This window comes from Malurus melanocephalus, unplaced genomic scaffold (genome assembly GCF_030028575.1).
Source record: "Malurus melanocephalus ecotype Western Australia unplaced genomic scaffold, MMel_1.1 scaffold_48, whole genome shotgun sequence".
NCBI lineage: Eukaryota > Metazoa > Chordata > Aves > Passeriformes > Maluridae > Malurus > Malurus melanocephalus.
In genome coordinates, this window is record NW_026623280.1 from 2566379 (window position 1) to 2587408 (window position 21030).

General features: G+C 40.5%; 1 protein-coding gene across 15 annotated transcripts in view; it reads right to left on the reverse strand.

Moving 5' to 3' along the window:
* ESRRG (estrogen related receptor gamma) overlaps positions 1 to 21030 on the reverse strand; it is a 448915-nt gene that overhangs the window by 216822 nt on the left and 211063 nt on the right. For 4 of the 15 annotated variants that reach the window (XM_057365151.1, XM_057365155.1, XM_057365153.1 and 1 more), the window contains one exon: positions 8935 to 8993. The exons of 10 other annotated variants lie outside the window; for them this stretch is intronic. Coding sequence is in view for 1 of the 5 variants with exons in the window: in XM_057365141.1 (XP_057221124.1) it covers positions 8840 to 8874 (35 nt within the window). In the remaining 4 variants the exon portion in view is untranslated. Of the gene's footprint in view, positions 1 to 8839; positions 8994 to 21030 lie in introns of all 15 variants that reach the window. One more of the 15 variants, XM_057365141.1, reaches the window with a different exon arrangement.

Consider the following 21030-nt stretch of genomic DNA (forward strand, 5'->3'; position numbering starts at 1 on the left):
TATCAAAGATCAAAATTTCTGATTATGGCAGCTTGAGRTGGAGGGCAGGGGGCAGATACCCTGGTTTTAAGCATAACCTATTAATTGCAGGACATCAGGACTTTGTGGTCATTTAAYACTCCCTATAAATGAAGACTTGGTAACAGTTATTGATCTCACTTTTCCTGGAAGAGGATCCCTGGGCTCAGCAGTGAGCAGTTTTGCTTCTTTAGTTCATAAATACCAGAATAGACCTATTGTTCAAATGCCACCCTAACTGCYGAAAATGAAATAAAAAGTAAATTTCAGTGCAGTGTGGAAAGCAATACGGGTGTATTTCCACAGGGTTTTTTTTGAGTAGATAGCCCAAGGTTAATACAATCTCAAACTTCCTAATGGGAAATACGGAATTGCCACAGCTGACCCCTCCTATCATTTGAAAATATTTTCTTAGTGAAAGCTTACTCAAACCATAGAAGTACGTAAGTTACTGTTCTAATTTACTTATTGATCTTCCTTGTGCTRCCATGGAACTGGAATACCTCTGAACATTAATGAATTCAGCCTAACAACACATAAGATGGGACTGTGAGCATTTCTGCTGCCCAGGCAAGAAGCTGAGCCAGGGAACAGGAAGTGTTGGGTTGTTGTACCTGCAACACAACTGTGTCACGAGAAACAGCTGGAAATGGCCATTGTCTMTCCTGATTTATTCTTTATTGTAAATTCAAGGCTTTTCCCCATTTTCCTTCTTTCTAGCTATTTCTCCCTAAAACTCTGCTATAGACTCATCAAACCAAAAGCTGATTTYTAAAACTTTCTGTGGAGCTGCCAGGAGCACCTCCGTCACTGAAAATACATTATAGCAGGGTTTAAACAGAGAAAATTAATCCCCTCCCTCTTTCCACCTTCCCTCCCCCAAAGCGAGAAAAACGATCTCTGCATCTCCAGACCCCCAGGTCAGATTAAACCCAGATGTCGAAGGAGAAACCTAGAAAGAGGTGCACATCCTTTCCAATGAGGATTTAAGGAGAAGCTGCCCGAGCAGATGAACTGTTGAACTCAGTCCTCTGTCTTAAAAATACATTTCATTGGGATTGTTAATGCCTGATATAAGTACCCAAAAGATGCAACAGAATTCTGAAATATGAATTAAGGACRTATTGCCATCTCCAGCAAAATAATAAAAAGTAGAGAGATTAAGAGGCAAGCATATCTTTTTGAATTGTAGAATAGGTTTATAGGTCTTCTAATAACAACTTTTACTCAAACCTTACATAAATAGGCTTATATGATACAAATATTATGTGGGCTATGTGGAAACTACAAGGTCCCTAATCATGTTTAGGGATTACTTGACAGAACAGAGACATTTCATTCCTATTGGACCTAGGGATTACAGCAAAGAAACATCTAATATTCCATTTTTTAATTTCATGCATTTTTTATTTACTTTTAATGATGCTGTATATATTCATCATCCTGAAATATTAAAACAGTATGAAAAAAGTAATAAATTGGTGGAAAATTTAGGGAATGGGAATGCAACAGCACGCAAATCATACACTATCAAGTGCTTGATACACATTTAAAATTACTGTCTAGTACAGCAAAGCCAAATTCCTGGCAGATTTCTGAAGCGCAAAGTCACAATAAGAAGATCAGCAGAACAGACTGAAATAATAGAATATTCATCCCCCTAATCCATATGCAATTCTTTAGGGCTTTTTTTTAACAATGCATATGAGGTCTGACTGTATTCAGGATTTAAATAAGTTGTCTCTCTCTCTCTCTCTCTCACACACACACACACTCTGTATTTTTGTAAAAAAAAAAAAAGAGTATATACAGTTATCATTTCTGCTCTACTGCACCCACATTGACAAGGTTAGCACATCTCCTCACACCTCAGATGAAACAATAGCATTTTAAACAACAAAAGTGTTAAAAGAAATACATTTATTCATACCATTGAAACCTCCTGCAACAGCTGTGTTGAAAGGAAGGGTTCCAGTTGCTTGGAAAAGGGATTTTTTCAATTTTTTTTTAACTCTTTCCTATGTGATTCTGAATAATTACTGGTTAATTTAAAGCAATACGACATGTAGTCACTAGCAATAAGATTTTGAAATCAGTATTAATTCTCTGAGATCATGCCTTTYTCTCTAGACAGATGCAATTTTAGGTCTGGTATTGTATAAGGGGACAGAGACCTAGAGACAAGTAAATCATCCCTCAAAAGACAGATGCTGATAATAACAATGGTACGTGTACAAAATGTGCTGGAGCATGGGAGATGGGGAGGTGGAGTATAAAACTCCCATTGCCATGCTCCAGGTTACCAAATTACTGATGCTTGGATCAAGCAGGTTTTGCACAGTTTTAATTCCCTGATTAGGCTGCAAAATATCGTCACCACCACAGACTCATTTGATTAGTGATATAAAATGAAGATATAAAATGAATGTACCCAAACATAAGACATTTGCAYCAGTAATATGTGTGCAGACTTGCTAAATAAAGGCACCCACGTGTGATAATTGTGATGGCCACAAGCAGAAAGCAGCTTTCACAGCCATCCTGACAGCTCTTGTCACAGCTCTGTTAGTGAGGGAGCACTAGGACAGGTGATGGGAMATGAAAAGCCATCTGGGAAGTGAGAAGGAGCAGCCACATCCTGTGGAAACCTGAATACCCAAATGYAGCCACAGGCTATTTGTAGTAACCRGYCTCATGAGAAATGGCCTGGGGTGTGGATTGCTGCTGAGAATTTACCAGGACTTGGGGTTCCTACCTGGTTYCTACCTGGTCCCAGCCCCTCGAAATCATGCTGGTGTGTTATTAGCCAGCCTGTGATGTCAGCTGACATTGCTATTCACATTGCAACGTTACTTTCTAAATCCATTCAGGCTAAACAAGTAAAATCATATTAAATGCCACATTTCCTTTTTGCTAAGGAACCTGCTTGCCTGCCATTACTATGACACCCATCTACACTGACACAGAGTCCAAACCTACTGGTGCTTATTGTCTACAGGTATCTAATTATTACTCATAGACTGGGGAGGAAAAGCCCTAAACATACTGAAATCAGCAGAAATGGCCCCACAACAGGGCCAGAATGCATCCATMCTGTGTGTCTATTTTGCAGGCACATAAGGCAAAGAACAAGCACTCTTGGAAAGGATTTGATCTGTATTAGCAAGAAAAGTGTGAAGTTTTAAAAGAAAATAAAAGAMAAATGAACATATTCTGCCAGAAATTTTATGATCAGAATCTATGTTAACAGAACAGGATCTTATAATGCACACTGAACTTAGGAAAGAAAGCCTGGCAGACGCCCTGCAGGGCTGCACTGGACCGAATCTGAAAGGCACAGGTGGCAGCAGCTTTGATGCAAATGTACCAAGCTTTTAAAAGACAGGGCAATTAAGTAAAAGTATAAAGTACAATCTCATTTTGAGGGGGGAGAAAAAAAAAAAAAGCCACAGAAGGAAGCAGGGATTTATTGAAGAGGAATACAGATYACCAGTGAAAATTAGGGTGTGCCTGAAATACATCAGTGCTACTCTCCCTTTTGCCATTCTTTATTTTACAGGATCTAAAAGAGATCTATATGAGTTTCTGTTTTAGTGAAGATAACAACAGTTTGTGACAATGCAGGCTAGAAAAGAGCAGCAAAGCTTTTGCCCAAATTCTATGCTTTGTTCCAAAGCAGAGAGCTATTAAATATTTTCTGCAAGTGTTTGTAAATACAGCACTTTTTAATGTGCACAAAGAATATTTCGTTTCCTTGTACAGATTCAGAGAAGTTGATCAGCCACATTCTTCAGAAGGCTTCTAAGCAAGCAATGCAAGGCATATATTTGGAATATGAAAGTTTAATCCTACTCATTAAAACATGACAAACTTATAATTAATTGAGAACGGAGTCAATAATGAGAACATCCTTCAATGTAATGATGTTGGTACTATCAGCTTGTAATATGGGAATACGCTATAGAAAGTGAAGTATAATGTGGAAAAAATACAAGTCAGTTTAAATAAAGAACAGCCTGAAAGTTTTGCCTTGGGTAGAATCTTTAAAACACAAATTTTAAATCCTCAAAAGTTACATTTTCCCAGTGTTCAAATGAGATAATACATTATGTTGTTTTCCTGTGATGAGGAATAATTCAAGGTCTTACATTGTCTGATTAATCTCTCAACCAATATTTAGAAAAGGTTTCTCTTTGAGCTAATCAAACTTGACAAAAGCAATCTTCAAACTATGCCACATTCACTGATTTGTAAGATATCTCAAACTTGTGTTTTATTAAATGCAGTTTAAATTAGCAACAGCTCTAAATTCACCTGCTTATGACAACCCCTAAATCTCAGCACACAGGGATAAGTAAAAAACCAGCACATTCAGATTAAAATTATTAGGACAAGCTGCCTTTTTTTTTTTTTTTTAAAGAAGGATGCAGCTTTAATTTTAATGTAACACACAGCTACATCCCTATTGCTCAAACTACATTGCATTTTGGGGGGTTGTTGCTGATGGCATCCAGTTTACTTTTTCTGAAGAAAACTGATCTTACTGGGTAAGTTCTCTCTGGYGATCCCTCCAAATAAAGCTTATTTCTTTATCAACAGAAAAAGGCCAACTTTCAATATACAATCTTATGACATTCTCAGGCTTCCACTATCAACCAATATCATCAGGTTAAAGCACATCACTCCAGAAGAGCAATGCTATGATGAGAACAAGTAAGGAAGCACTGCAACACTGCCGGGTAAGGATTGTTGTGGGGAAGGAGCAGGTAAATACCATCCCAGCCCTCACCTTACCAACAGTGCTGGGAACTCCCTTTCCTTCCGTCAGTGGTCAATCGTGTGCAAACAGGATTTTGCTGTGGTTTGAGAATGTGTTTTAATTTGGCTGCCTGACTCTGAGCACTAAAAGAGGTTCYTGAGTTAGCATAGCTGAGCAGGAAGGGAAAAAGGCTGTGGGAGAGATGAAAGTATTAATCCCCTACTACAAATGTTCCAAGAGGAAATCAGGCCTCCAGCTTATTCTTCCTCTCAAGTCACACTTCAGTTCAGGATAAATAAGTTTCTGAGATACTGACTCCCCTCTATTTCCTCCTCATGGCCATGTGCAACTGAGGAACTGCATTTCTGGAAACTTCTATAATAAAAAAATAACACAGTGCTCCACTAACAAAGCCTCACACGTATTAGAAGTTGCTGAAGCAAATCTTTTTAGGACTCAAGGAAGGATATCCAAATATTGGGTAACACACTCTGACTGGGAAGACTATCAATAGAGTTTCTCAATTTGTTTATATACATGGGCCAACGCTTTTAAAAGTACTTCAGGGCACTTAACTAAAGCAAACAGGCACTTGAACTTTAAATATCTAGCAAGAGAAGTCATCGACAAGTATGACTTGACTTAGTAAATTCTGATATCTTTGCAACCTCTCACTCATACAGTCTCTTCATGAAGAGAAGCACCAGGCGCTCATTTCAGCTTCAGCTCTCCTGTCAGACACAGAATGAGCGGGGTGAGGAACCACCTTGGCCCCTTTGAACCACCTTGGCCCCTTTTAGCTCTTTTTGTTAAAGCAAGCAGCTTTGCTGCTTCCTATACAGGGATCCTGGGTCCACATTAGTCTTCATAAAGCAGCTGCTCATTTTGAAAACTTGCTTTGTCTCTTTTTGGCCCTTAAGGCAGGATTATTTCATCTTATAAACCTCATTTTTCCTGATATCCAGGATATGGCAGCTAAGTAACCCTTGATTTGGGAATGTCGGATTTACCAAACACCATCCTACTAATTTCCAACTCTGGGAATAACTCCCTATATTCAGGACTAGGGTGGCTTTGGTAAGTGCTCTCATCATTGTGCCAGTATCACGTCATGTTTTATGTTYCCACATTTATAACACAGCACTCCTTGGCTACTGCATTCCACACAAATGGTCATTTCCTCACCAGATTAGCGTGATCTGATTCACACCCACTCCTCTGCTGAAAAACCAGCACCCAAATGAGTAAGAGGAAAGATTATTCTGGAATTTTGGATGGTTTACATTTTTAAAACTGATGTCTGGCTCAAGTACAAAATTGACCCTAGGAAACAAGAAATTGTTGTTCAAAACAAATTTTTCTGATCAGTGGCAGGTAAATCTCATTCCTTAAAATCCTAGAACGCATTTTAATTTTAATTTCTTTTGAAATGTGTTTTGCAYGCCGTCTGCATAAAGTAGCAGAATAAAGCTTTACTTTGACCTGATCATTACCRTCTTAGAAAAAGGAAATAAAGTATTTTTAAGCTATATTCTGGAGCTCGATGGCCACACTGGGATTTCAGTTTGCTGGTTTTAAGGGACCTACAGMATGTCCTGGAACTGGCTGCTTGGGATCTGTACTGATTAGTCTGGTAATGAACATTCACCAAACGCTGTTTTSTTAGCGAAAAACCTCCACAGTTTGTACAGTTGAAAATGTGAACCAGTCAGTGCTAAAGCCTCAGACCATGCACAGTTCCYAAAAGAAACAGCTTTGAAAACTCTTTGAAATACCATGCAAGTCATAATTGGGTTTTAATGTATAAAACGGCTCAGTAATTTAAATGTTTGGAAAAGAAAACAGTCTTTCCTAGAGTTTATGAAGTGCTAAGTCTATTTCTTACAATGATTAACTGTGCAACCTGATTTTGAACACGAGTGTCTCCTGGCATATGCTCTCCACAGCTGACACTGTGAGAGCGTACAGTTTTACCAAATTAATATTCCAGGACCCAATTCTGATATTAAATTTCTATTCCTCACATCCTCACCTTGAGTAAGTGCCTTGGTTTCTACAGAGGTAGCTTTACTTCCTATTTTTAAATAAGAGAAATCAAGATGAATCTCTGTTTCACATGCATTCCGGTCTACCGAATGAGAAATTAGATTTATATGTACAGGATGAGTATCACGACATTTCYACTAAAAACCTAAAACAAAACAACTAAAAAATAACCCCAAACCCAGAAAATGAATAACATTCAAGGATAATACAATATTCATTCACTTATAGAAAATTTTTAGTAGCAAAAGCATATTAGAAAAACAGATGAAGTACAGCCAGGACAGCATAAAAAATGGTTTTGGGGAAGAATGCCCCAAATAATGTCCCATTTYAGAAGTGATAAAACAAGACTATGACAAAAGAAAATGAAATTCAGTTTTGAACACATTGCAAATAAGTAACAAGATCTAATAATTTAGAAAGTCCTTCAAGAGCCCATGGCTTTGGCAGAAATTAATTAAACGGTGAGGTGAAATTAAAGAATAGAAGAATAAACTTAGACAAGATGACCTGAGAGAGAAARAGAGACAAAACAGTGAAAATAAAGAGATCCAGGGAAAGTACTACTTCATTCTAATAATAGATTCATCAACAGAATATCTGTATGCACTATCACCTAATTTGAGCATCCTGAATTCTGATCCTGATTTCCCGAGATGGCAACTACAATATTAAAAAAATAAACCTTAAATTGCTCATTACTAGAAATAGATTGATTTGCATGAGAAAAATGYAGAGTTAAGATTCCCATTTCATTTACAAATATTAAGATCCTAAAATAAAGTCTCAGAATGAGTCCCAACTCCCAGGCTAACACTTCCCTCCTGTTAGTGACAGCATCATTGCCCCTGGGACCTGGGAAATACCATATATGGTGGCCACAGGGAATGGGATGTCTGTGTGAGCCCAGAAAACCTGAACAAGGGTTTAGGAGACGAGCGTGAGAACTTACAATTCTGTCTGGAATTCAAAGACTAACAGAGAAACATCCAAGTGGGAAACACCATCAACAGCGAAAATCCTGATTTTACTTATGCCCAACTGAGCAAAAGCTGTGGTCATGCTCAACTTTCTGTTTCTCATTAGCTTCCCTACCTTCAGCAAAACTTGCTGRTACACATGGCCAGCCACTTTTTTTATCCTTAAGTGGATAAATGTAAAACGACCAAGGACACTTGAGTTTACCCTGGTGCAGAAGTCAATTGCCAGAGTAATCCAATGTGGTGTRCRYTGGGCACAAGAWGATGGCTGRTATCCTGTAGTCAGCTCATTTTTARACTGCTTACTGGTTTTAGGTTTTMAATTGCTTACCTACATAAAATAYTAACTTTAGTTACATTTGGGTTGGTTTTTTTGTGGGGATGGGGGGAGAGAGAGGGGAGTGGACATTATTAAATTTAATAGAAACAAATCACCAAGGCAGTAGAAAAACAGCAGTTCATTTACCTGCTGCTCTAGAGAACAGCTCGGGAATCTAAATTTTTGTTTTTCCATACCTAAGGTACGCATTAGGCTGTCTGAATTGTAGTCATCTCCTGAACACTGCAAGTGAGAACTCTCATTTTGGTGTTCTAGCACTTTAAGCAGAGTTGCTTATGTAGTTAAAAGCCACCTTAATGTTCTTCAAAACTACACTGAAGTATGAGATAACCCTTCATTCTGAAGGAAAGAGTTTGTCAGCTTCTAGGACCTTCAGCCACTAACCCCTCTCTCATCCATAAGTGCCCAACACATTTCCCTTTTAAACTCACTGAACATTTACAGCAGCCAAAACACATTTTTTAACATCACTAAAACGCTGTCTCTGACGAGCCTGGACTCCAGCAAAGTTCAAGAGCAGGGCCAAAATTTGAAAGGTCGGTTTAAAGCCTGCACCTGAAGTGACCCACTTCAGGAGGCAAACAAAACACCCCTCCCACTGCTGGCTTTGGTCTCCCACCCCCCGGCAGCTGCGGCGTGCTCGTTCCACCAGACAAATCGCACAGGAGAGGGAGCGAACCCCCTTCATGGACTCACCATCCTTTTCTAGTCACATTCACTACGCATTGCATTAGAAAATCGTAACGGTGTTAAAATATTTTGGCAGGATTTGTTATGGCCAGATCACTCACTTCCTTTGGGACACACAAAGCCTCCTCTGGCAATGAAACAGCCCAAATGTCAGCAAATCCTATAGAACAGAAAACGGTCTGTCAATGTAAARCCTAAATGAATCTCCAGTTAAGCAAAACAAAACAAAACTGTATAACATAAAATTTCACATACAGAAAAAAGAAACAACCTAGAAATGTTCACTTTTTATTAAGGTTTCCCTTTTTTTTTTTTTCCCACCCTCCAGAAACTTTTGAACAGCATTACAATGAATTCATCACAAGGTGCTATTAGAGCACAAGCTCCCTCCAAGTGTTACCAATTCACGGACAGATTAGAGGGCACATTAATAACATAGTTAATATGAAGTGTTTAGAGCCTTTACGTCGGTGACAAATACGACTCAGCCAAATTTCCTGACCATTGAGGCCACGGAGGAACAATTTGGTAGATTTCATCAACAGTTCTAATTATGTTCCTGTCAAGTCGAGAACAAAGTAATCCATAACTGGGGGGCTGCTCGGAGACAGTGCCACGTGAGAGTAATTTATGCCCAGGGCCCTCGCTGTAGTTAGTGTGCACAACGCTTGACTAACAAGTGGGTTCAAAAAAAGTAATTTATTAGGGAAAACACAGCCCTCCAGCTCCGACCAGCTCATCAGGTGCAGGCTTAGCAGGAGTTATGAGGTGAAGTCTTCTTTTTATAAAAGCATCTAAAGACCACAGCGGCCTSAGCGGGTTTTAAATCACGGGATTTTAGTCCAAGGCTGCTGCTGGAGCTAGGTAAGCCCGCTGCCAAAGCCAGGGTGCAACTCAGCCCCCTTTTAAAACCATCCCAGTCCTTGGGACAGTGGCAGTACCACCTGAGAGGCTGAGCAGTACCAATGCCCTTTTTTAGTCCTATAAATAACATGCTAATGAAAGATGCAAAGGGATTATTAGTAACAGTAAACTAAAAGATCACAACACACAACGTGTTTCTTACCACGGCCCAACTGGCAAACAAGCAGGGAAAGGGAAAGGGAGGGGAGGAAGGTAAATGGGGGAGAAGCTGTCATGTAATTTTGAGTCATTTTCCACTGCGATCTATATTGGGATACGGCTTCTATCCTTTCAAACGGGATCATTTTATACATGACACTCCTGCTGCATTTCACAAAAAGGCAGGAACGTCTCCTGAGCGCTCAAAGTGCAAAGCCTGGCAGTGGTCATTCAGGATCAGTTACTTGTATATGCAGTGAGATGTTAGAGAAAGTAAAATAATGCATTCTAAATGTATTTAAGAACAGTGTCTGGAAACAGAGGGTAACACAAAGTTAGCAAAAAATTAGATCCATGGGAGAAACACAGAACACTTGATGGGTTTTAAAGCACGGTTTTCTGAAGGTAGCTGTGGTCATATGCTACTGTCAGCAGTTTTAGGTTTTTATTTACCAAGACAAAACCTGCAGCATTTAGTGGACTGAACATCAGCTCAGATAAAGGGAGGGGTCMGACCAAGGACCCATTTCAGACTGATTTGCTGTGTGGCCCCAGAAAGGCTGCCTTCCTCACCCACATTTCCCACTGCTAGAACGGGTGCAGGTACGCAGGGTTGTACCAGAGTGACGCATCTTGCCAATGGATTTTTGACTATAAAAATGTTATTGGCTTCATTAAACTATTGGTTTTAGTTACATTTTAAAACACTAGTTAACCACTGGCTCAGAGGAAATGCAGAGCGCAGCTGGGGAGCACTCCATCAAAACCCTGAGCTGCTTCTTTCACAATCTACTAAAGATTTGCATCCAGACTTGCTTGGACCTATAAATTCTCTGACATCAAATGTAGGGACTTTCCCAGCACCTACTGGAGGGGGGCAGGATTAGTTTCATGTAACTGAAGCTTTACAGATTTATAATTATTTGCTCCCAAGGATGAAAAAAAAAAACCCAACCCATTTAAAATGCAGTGGTGACTTAAGCTTCACATGGAGGCAAAGAGGAAAAGGAAGGCCGCAGTCCCATTCTGCAGATGTGAAAAGAGAATCCTCTCTGCAAGTCAGACAGACAGTAACTCAGAAGCCAAGCAGTGCCTGGATGTTCTAATTCCCAGGCTCGTGACTCAGTCACAAGACGTGYTCCCTTTCCTGGTGAAATGTCATGCTGCCGCATGCTTCTGTTACAGAACACATCCTAACCGAGTGTAGCAAAAGCATGATGATCCCATTAAGTATCTAACATCTAATACCTTGTGAAAACTAATTTAGTGCTTTATCAAATCTCCAGTTTGTATGTAGAGCATAAACTGGCTGCATTTGCTAATAGGGCAGATTGACCCGTCCCATATATTATCAAACCACATCAAAGTCTGCTGGAGGACGTAGCCTCAGCTCCTTATTATCCCTTGCATTAACTCTCTCACTAGCTACTCAACCAATATATTTTCCTGTAATACATCTGTCACGATTTTGCAGGGAAATCAGCAATTCTGAACAGTGCAGCGGTTAGATAACRGGACTAAACCCATCATGGTTGCCTGGCTTTCCAACCTACTGCTAATTGGCATGGACAGAAGCCCTCAGAGCTGGGCTAGCACAACAGCACACCGCTGCTGGGCCCCAGAGATTCGGCCTCTTAGTTAGATTTGTATTTTTAGAGCTTGAGTCATTCACATGATTCCTTCACGATTTATTACACGCAAGAGAAATAAAGTTGGATGCCAACACCTTCAAATTTACAAGATTTGGGKKTTTTTTTTTCTTCCTTTTGGCAGAAAAGGGTTGTATTTTGCAAGAGAGCATGTGGCTTAGTAATCAGGAAAAAAGTGCTAGAATATTAGTAATAATAATGTTAGCAATATTAGATACAATGAGAACATCTTTCTTGGCCTGGATGCCTTGCAATCRTATTCCCATGTGTTTATTTAGGGTCTTATTTGTGACACTGTATAATGAATGATATATCTGAAGCCATGCTTCCAGCTGTCTGGGAACTTGCATATATGGCTAATAGAGGCTCTGGTTGGTTGTTTTGTTTTAAAATAAYAATTGCTGCTATTTTCTGTTTGCCTCTGGACTGGGAAACCCTGAGCCACTGCACATGGGTCTCTCACTGACCTTTGTGATCATTTGACTACCTGTCATCACTGGAGCCCAGGAATTMGTGGTGGAATATGAAAAATAAAATAACAAAATATTCCCTCTTCAAAGAGAAATCCACTCAATAGAAATAAAAGATGCCTCTCTCAMTTTGCATTTGGGATTTTTATGTAGTTCTGGAATACAATTATATCCGTCACACTACCCCTAGTTGATCACATTTAACATTTCTTTTCTCTTTGTACGCTTTCTCAAGCAGCRTCATCTTCTTTTCCCTTATAACTTCTGGCCTCTGATGTCTTYAAACACTACTGTAAACAAGCAAAACGATTGGGGAGGGGCATGTAGGGGTATTATTAGGAGGTTTGTGTAGTTTCTTRGTGATCCCTGATCCCATTGTTGATGGATCATTTTTAATCCAGAGAATATTAAAAACTGCTTACAGCCCAGCTGTGGTTTAGTATCACCAACAAAAGCAGGCCAATACAGGAGTTTTTCTGCAGAGTAAAACTTCTGACAAGTAAACTTTAAGCCAGGGGGAATAAATTAGGTAACAAAAACAAAAAGGCGGGCGGTGAGTTWAAACATCACAATTCTATGTTTCTGAATTGAACTGCAAGTCTTTGAAGCTTTATCCCCCCACCCCCTTCCTTTCCCTCTATATTTTCCTTCTTCTGTTTTTACGTTGAAATCACAGGAACTACGCAGCCTAGCAAGGCTGTAATCACTCAGCAGGAACCTGGCACAAGCACAATGCAACCACCAGCCAGGCAGCAGGAAACTCAAGGAAATCTCTCTCTCCCTCCCCCCCAGGTTTCTTAAAAGGGGCTCGGCGTGAATGAATCTTCCCGGTAGCCACCAACAATTTCTTATTCCTTCCGAGCAATCATCAATTTCAGCATCAAGTGGTTTAGTGGCTCTACAACTGGTAGTGGCAGCGGACTAAGCCCAGCATGCAAACGTTTTGGCTAATTTAAAACCCTTGTGCTGCCGAATCAAACATGACAAGACAACAGTAAAAAGAGAGGCTATTATCCCAAATGAGAGTCGGCGGATGGCTGAAATTGGCTTGAGTGGCAGAGACAAAAGAGGTGGAAGGAGCAGGGATAACCAGGCATGATAATAGCAGATACAGTGTGCACTTTCTTCCCCACCCCCAGTGCATTCACATGTATCCCACCTGGAGGAAAAAAAGGCAACATTTCCGAGTTTCATGGCCAGGCAGAAAAAAACAAACCAAAAAAACAAAAAAACAACCACTTAAGAAGATTTAAAATAAATTAAAACCTGGTAAAGTATCTGCCCCGTGGATATAAGGAAATGTAACCTAAAGAACATCACTCTTCCAACAGAAACCTTAACACTCTGAAGGTAAAACCTATCATTTCCTACCTGAATTCATGTCCTGCTGCCCCAAGTTCATTCCTATGAGCTGAGAAGCAACTGAGTCAGGACAGAGTAACTTCAAAATGAGAACAATCTGTGGCGTGGCTACTGGTGAATAGCTGCTACACACAACGAGCTCACCAAGAGCCCAGATCTCAAAGAGCTGCTGGGGAGGAAACGTGGAGGGCAGAGGAATTAATTTTGCAAGGCAACTGGGAGACCACAAGCATTCTCATGATGTTGAGAGCCATGAACCCTGGTGATGGCTTGCAGCTCACAGAATGATGACCTGTGGGATCACTGGAGAGCAAGCAAGTTGTCTTTTGCAAGATTAACAATTTAAAAGTGCTGAAATTAATTTTGTTTAATAGCTGTGGGTGCAGACTCCTTACAAAGTAGGTTGCAAGGTCAGCAAGCCTCCTAAAGCCTTTTAAAATGCAGCTTTTTATAGGGACAGTAGATTTAGGGTGGCTAAGGGCTTAAAGATCTAAAAAGCAAAAGAAGGGTAAGAGGTCATTTCCTACCACTTCCAAATCTTGGCTGAAAACATGTTCTCTGTTTTGCTTCTCATTCTGTGACAYACACTTATTGGTATATTCAAAACTACTCGAGGCAGTATGGGTTTCTCAGGGTAGGCAAAGYAAAAAAAAGACATTAAAATCAACCATGAGAACCAGATGAACCAGTACACAGCAGGCTCATCAGACTCGTACTGGAACATGCCCACCTGTGTTGCAAAACAGCAGTGGGAGAGGAAAAAAATAAATCTCGGAGACCGAGAGACCGGGAGGGGAAAGGCAAGGGCAGGGGGAGTGCTCAGAGCTSTGCCATCATTCAGAAGCAGCTCACCTGTGATTCACATCTGCCTCCTTATACGAGATCATTACACTCTAAATTGCTGCACTATACTGAATGTTTCAAGGAACAGCTGGGTTCGACACTAAAACCAAAACCAACCATTTAAAAGGGATGTGCTSAGCTTCACACCCCAGTTCATGTGAGCTATGGCTCACAACATAGCAAAGGCTGCTCATTAGTGCTCCCTTCTAAGATGTTTCCTCCTGCACTTTTACCAACAGCATCTAATTCATTGCACAGGTAAGTTCATAGTGTGTGCCAGTCTGGGAAGCAGAAACACGGAATGTGTTTTGCACCGCTGTGTTGGATGGACTGAATTTGCTGAAATTAAGCAATGCTGTGTTGAAAAATATCTGCATTTTGCACAGTTTGACCTGTGCAAAAGGTGGGCTCATGAATTTCAACAGAAGCCCAACCCCCAAAAAAGCATGCATCCTGATGCAAAGAAATATTCCATCTGCACAGAAACCCACTTGGTCTCACAAACATATTCAGAGAACTGAGAACCTCAGGGGAGGACACGACCACAATGGATACACTACATGTGTTTATTTCTTTCATCCTGCCAACTTCTTCTAAATCTTTTTCCACATAAAATGAAGGAAACACATGGCTTAGTTTTCAAAGGAAAACCAAAACCAGCAAAAGGCTGTAGCTAGCCCACCCTGGGACAGGAAAGTGTCACTCGACAGAGAAACCTATGTCACCCAGCCACACAGGCAGGCAGAAACACTCCAGCCTTCACAGATGTTTCCCTGYGTAACCAAACCTCGTTCTTGTGATCCTGCAGACAGGGGGGTTCCTTCCCTGGCAATGAAGTAACTGATGGTCATTAGGGAGGACAGAATTAATTCTGCTGCGAGCCTGGCCCTGACAGTGGCCGAAACAAACGCGCCAGCCATTTTTCTCAGCCTCTTCCACAGGGAGTTGGAACAAAGCAAGGAGCCCTGGGGAAATACTGAAGACWTTACAAGAAAATAATTTTAGATGTGTATGAATAGTGCCACCGAACACTGTGTGCTTTCAGGCTGACATATGCTGGTGTAAGTGCATTTGTTCCCTTTTTTTGTCTCAAAGTTGAATTCACACCCTCACACAGCACTCCAAGAAAAGTCCAGTTCACAGTTCAGCAAGGAAATGCTTAAAAGGCAAACCTGATACAGGTCCTTAGGGCACCTCATCCATCCTGCACTTGGATGGCATTCTCCACCAAGGGACCCCATTAGGAAGGAAGGGCAAACTGAAATCCTATCCCAAAGCAGCCTGAAGGAGCACCGGCACATTGGTGTAGCAGCGATGGATGAGCCTCCATTTGTCTTCGAAGCATGGGAAACCAATACATCTGCTTCAGAGCAAACCCAACTTCACTTTCCAACCTTGCAGTGTACTTAAAGCTAAAATGTCTATCATCTTTCTGTCTGTGTATAAGGCAGCAGAGGAGCGTCACCCAAGACTCCAATTAAACAGATTGGAAGTGAGGCGCTTCCAATGCAACTGCACACAGCAAAAACACCCAGAGATGCACTGCTTAAAATCAATTGCCCAGCAAGGCACTGCCACAAGCTGCAAGCAGTTTCCTTTCCYCTCCACGCAACAGAATAACTCAGAATAAGCATCTTATGCTCGTACAAAGCTCGCTGGAAAAYGCAGTTGCTGTAGGAACGCTATCAATACCGGAGGTATCACAGATCCTTACTCTCCCTGCAGAAGGTTAGGCCCTTCCAAGCAGGAAGAAACAATATGTTTGTTCTGTGGCCAAAGTAATTATAGACTTGCCTATATTGCTTTATACTTCTCTTTTCATGAAAGAGCTTTGTATTGGTGTTGAGCAAGCAGAGTTATGAGACTGGAAGTCTCCGACTTAAACTTRGGTCTGGCAGAAGTAGAAAGAGCTTCACTCACTTCAGGAAAGGYGATTCTGTTCATGCCAGGTGAACATGGCCAAATAGTCAACACTGCTCGTTAAAGCTTGAGCAGGTGTAATTCCCTCACAGATAATTCATAAATACACATCTTCAGACTTCTCTTCACGTTAGTGTAGTAACTATAAAGTATGACAGGAGGAACTCACATTTTTCATCCACATTCTTCATTCCAAGGAGAACATGGAGATTCAAACACTGTAACATGAAACATGCTTGATAGAAAAATACAATGTTTTTGAAACAGAAATCTCTATCCAGGGCTGTTATTTACAGTTCAGGGGTATCTGATGTTYCAGGTGAGATCYTCCTGCATCAGGAGCTGTACAAATKCMATGAGAGGACCACCATGACCAACATCCACCASAATTCAAAGGTACCAGCCAGAGAGCTGCTGGGAACACACAGATTTCTTGTGCTCCAGCCTGGAGCCTGAACCTAAAGGTTACCCTGTCCTGGTGCACCACCGTATCACCTCTAGCGCCAATTCGGCTGACCAGAGCTGGATATATCTGCCTGCCTATTCAGCTCATATCAGGAAGAAAGGAGAGAGAAAAAAAAAAGAGGGGAGGAAAAAAAAAAAAAAAAAAAAGCAAGGTCAGGCATTTACGTATAAGCCACACACCTTGTATGAGTAACAGCAACACGGACCCAAATCCCTGGCCAGCACCAGAAACTGCCTCCTCCTGCTCAATCCACTGTTCACTGTTAACAAGTCATCTCACTCCAAATGCCAGAGCAGCTCTCTTCCTATCAATGTTCAGGATCTCAAAAATACATCTCACCAAAAGGCTTTCTGTGTATCTATATTTCCTGTCTCTGAATCCAGCAAGAAGGCTAATCCAGGTATTCTGCCAAACTACAAAACCTGAGAATTGATGACTAAACCAAGGAGAGCTGCATTCTCTGACATGCTAGGAAAGCTCACAAGTTCTCATCATCCTAAGTGACTGCGAAACCATGTGGATGACTTGTCTAACAAGACTGTCCCAAACCTCACGTTTAAACTCTCTGCCTCAAGGTTTTGACCTTTTTTCCCCTATAAGGCAGACTTTGGATTGGTCCTGGCCAGTAGGAGAGTGGCGGAAATACAAGAGCCACACTCTTCCATCTGCTTCTCCTTGGGATCGAATGCTTCGCATGAAACAAATGTATTGCCTCAAAGGCTTTGTTTTCCCTCAACCTGTAGAGTTTTAACAACCTCACAAAATAAGTGTCCCCAGCCTAGAAGATGAGAGTGAAACATGAAGTCCAGCCACTTCCTCACCACTGCTGTGCCTCAGCACAGTGTACCCACAGAATGGCACTAMATCTGAATGCCTTGCAAAAGAAGCGGGAGAGGGGAGAGCTGGAAAAAATGAGACAGATCTTGACAGAAAACAAAAGAATGGAGACCTAAGTCAGCCARCCTCAGCTGCAAATGGTTTCCATGAGTTTCTACCTCTGTGTGACGAATGAAAAGAGGTTGCTCGTTCGCTGAGACACCAAAAAAGTCAGATTCTTACAGTAATTTTTAACACACGCATTTATATTTCTATACCTGTATTATGTAGGTAGCGAGTACTAATTTTACTGAAATCATTGCCATACACARTATCATTAAGCATCAGCTCCAGAAAAAACATCAAGCCTTGGTCACAATAACTGATAGTATTCTACTTTCCTTAACATCTTCACTCCTAACAATCACAGGCCCAAAAGATACTACACCCTATAATGGTTTTCCCAAAGCTATRGCAAGACTCAGATGAATCTGATGCCTGTTGCAATGCTCAGAAAACTGGGAAACTTACTATTTTCATTGGAAAGAAAAAAAGGCAACCTTGCAGTCGCCTTTGAACTTCTGTCTGCACCAGTGGGATAAACGCACTCAGTATCAGGAAAAGAAGCACTAGGAGGGCTTTTATGATGCAGTACATGAAAAAAAAAAGAAGGTAAAAAACCCAACTGTTACAACACGTCCTGTTCCTATTCTGCTAATTTTTTTTTTTTACATAAAGCCTCCTTCTGTTAGAAAAAAATGTCCCACATTTTCAACAGTGTTTAGTCTATGAAGAGGATTTTCAGACCATTATTGCAGCACTAAAGCATGTTAAGAATATTGAGCCAATTAATCAAAGCACTGTGATTCACAAAAAAACAAAAAATCAAAAACCTGAAGCTCATGAAAAAAAAAAAAGACAAGGTAGTAAACACAGAATTTTTTTTTTTTTGCCTCTTTTCCCTCAGGCATATAGAGCAGTCATTAGGGAATAGTCCAGAGGAGCTGAGGAAACTCATTATTAATATGGTAAATATGGCCAGGTTGCCATTTTGGGGATTTTTTTTTGTTGTTGTTGTTCTTCTGGTTTGGAGTTTTTTGGTGGTATTTTTGTGGGGTTTTTTTCACTTTTCCCTTTCATATAGGGATGAAGCATGGATAGGCTTTTGGGAGCTACCTGTGTTACGGAGCAGGAAAGACGCGCCTCCAGCCCTGCTCCACAAACCATTCCATCAGCAGAAGTCTCCAGCAGGTCGGAGACGGACTAACTTTTCCAAGGTATTAAATTAAAAGATGTTGAATTAAGTTAAACGCCCCACATTGAACTGACATTTCCCTTTTTTAATGCAAGCTAAGATTGATGAAAAATACCACTTATCTACATTAAGGGTCAAAATATCCAGCAAAAGAAGCCTCTGGTTCAGCGCGTCAGAGCAAAGTCAGTCTTACATAATCCGGGGACCAGAACGCGGATCACATTCTGATGATCCAATTAATGGTGGGATACTTTGCAATCAGCCAGGAAGCAAGGCCCCTAACAGATTGTGGGGCTGTAACATCAATTTCTTAAGTGCATTTAAAGGATTACAAATGTTAGTCCTGGCTTGAGATTGAAACACCTATTGAGGTGCTCTGAACCACATTACAGTAATTGGGTACCTGAATTAATGCCATTTCTTCTGATGGGCGACTCGAATACATTGGAATTACGGATTTCATTTGCTGTGTTTCACTTTCAGCCTTTTTTTCCTTCTTCTCAGAGCATAAATCTGAGGCAGAATATCTCTTTTTATCTGGATAGTTTTAATTACAGCCCTGAGGCACCCAAGTACTGTCCTAATTTTACCTTCTGGATTGTTTGGGTGCATTATTTCCTTTTTTTAATTTTTTTTTTTTTTAATTTAACCATGCATTAATGTTAAGATGGGAATTTTTTTTCCTTGAAGCTTCAGGGGGAAGAGGGAAAGGGCTGCTGAGATACGGAGAAAGAAAAGTCTTTCTTTCCCTTCCAATATCCCTCTTCCACTATGTAAACCTTTTTATGCATGCACCAGATACCATTTGCAGTTTTACACCTCTAGAGAGCTAGAACTAGGGCTGCCTCAATTAGTCTTCTATTCCTTCTGAGGTCAGTTCAAGTAAAGGTCTCCATCATATCAAACTGGCAGGAATGCTAACTACCTGGGTATTTCAGACCATGCAGGGTTCAGCTAAAGAGCTTAAAACACACGTAGCTGGGTTCAAGAACATTCAATGAATTTACAGCACAAGCTGTATGCGTGTGCCAGATTTATTCAAATTTACTCAGTGTTTTAAAATCTGAAATAGGTTATGGCATAGGTTTGTTTGTATGGCTTTTCAGCCAGGCAGTGTCTCTGTCAGACCGCAGTACAGAGCATACAGACACACACATTTTCCTCTCGGATCATCTGAGTTTTGATAATTAGAGCTACAGCAGGGAATTCCATCCCTTTTTGTCCTCGGCGTCTGTGGCACTGACATTTCTGCGACCTCGGCGGTGATTTCTCACTTGCAGCTAACTGGAATGTACACAACCATGATATAATGCCCACGCTGGGAAAAAAGAGGTGAGAAACAGAGCGTGGTATTCCAAATATTCCAGTCTGCTCTGTACATTTCACTTATCTGGTTACAGCACATCAGACTCAGATATTAATTACTTTTTTTTTTAGGTCTATTAATGATTGGTTGTAAATATACATACATACACAAATATACATGTGCATATTTTAATTTTCATGTATTATGTATATCTGAGACATTCCAACTTTTTGTCCTATACTCAGGATTCTGTAAAGGAACTGTGATGTGGCAGTGGTTCTGCTTTAATTTTGGTTTTGCTTAAGATAACTGTAAACAGCAAAGGTTCAGGAGCTATTTATCTTCATTGCTGGTTAAGAGGAAATCGTAGCATTTACCTTAGGTGAGCTAAGGAAGTACAAAGATTTAACAAACATATGAAGAAAAGAGACAGCTTCTAATTCAATAATGGAACTTTCTGATGCTCAGGAAAATGTGGTTTGAATGGTTTAGTCAGATAGCCTTTCACACTTAACTATTTTATTTTAATTTTTTTAAATCTACTTCCCACCACATAAGAACAGTGAGATTTAGGAGGGATCACCGGGGACGTTTTAGCTGTGCTCCTTCGTTCCCTTGAATTGTTTTAAATGTCCCTTAATATCCCATCTCCACTAACATGGAGTATTCCTACAGTTTAGCAATAACCCCTCTGAAACACAATAAAACCTATAAACTGTCTCCACATCAGGCATGATTAATCAGAGGACAGACAAAGTTTCACCGTAAGGGCCACAAGATGAAGCAGGGCGTGAGRTTTTTCAAAAAGTGTCTTGCAAATCTCAGCTACAGTTCCAGAGCAGTTTTTGACTCATTAGATCATGGTGGCTGAAATGATTTACGCACAGATAATGACAATGCAGACCCCAAGGACTAGTTAGCTGTTTAGCAGCRTATACATTTCATATAACCACTTCCATGCATCTAGTTTTAAATTCATTAACAAAAATTAATTGCTATCCAGTGGTCCACATTACACTGCACGCAGCTTCAGTATGCTTTCTAAATT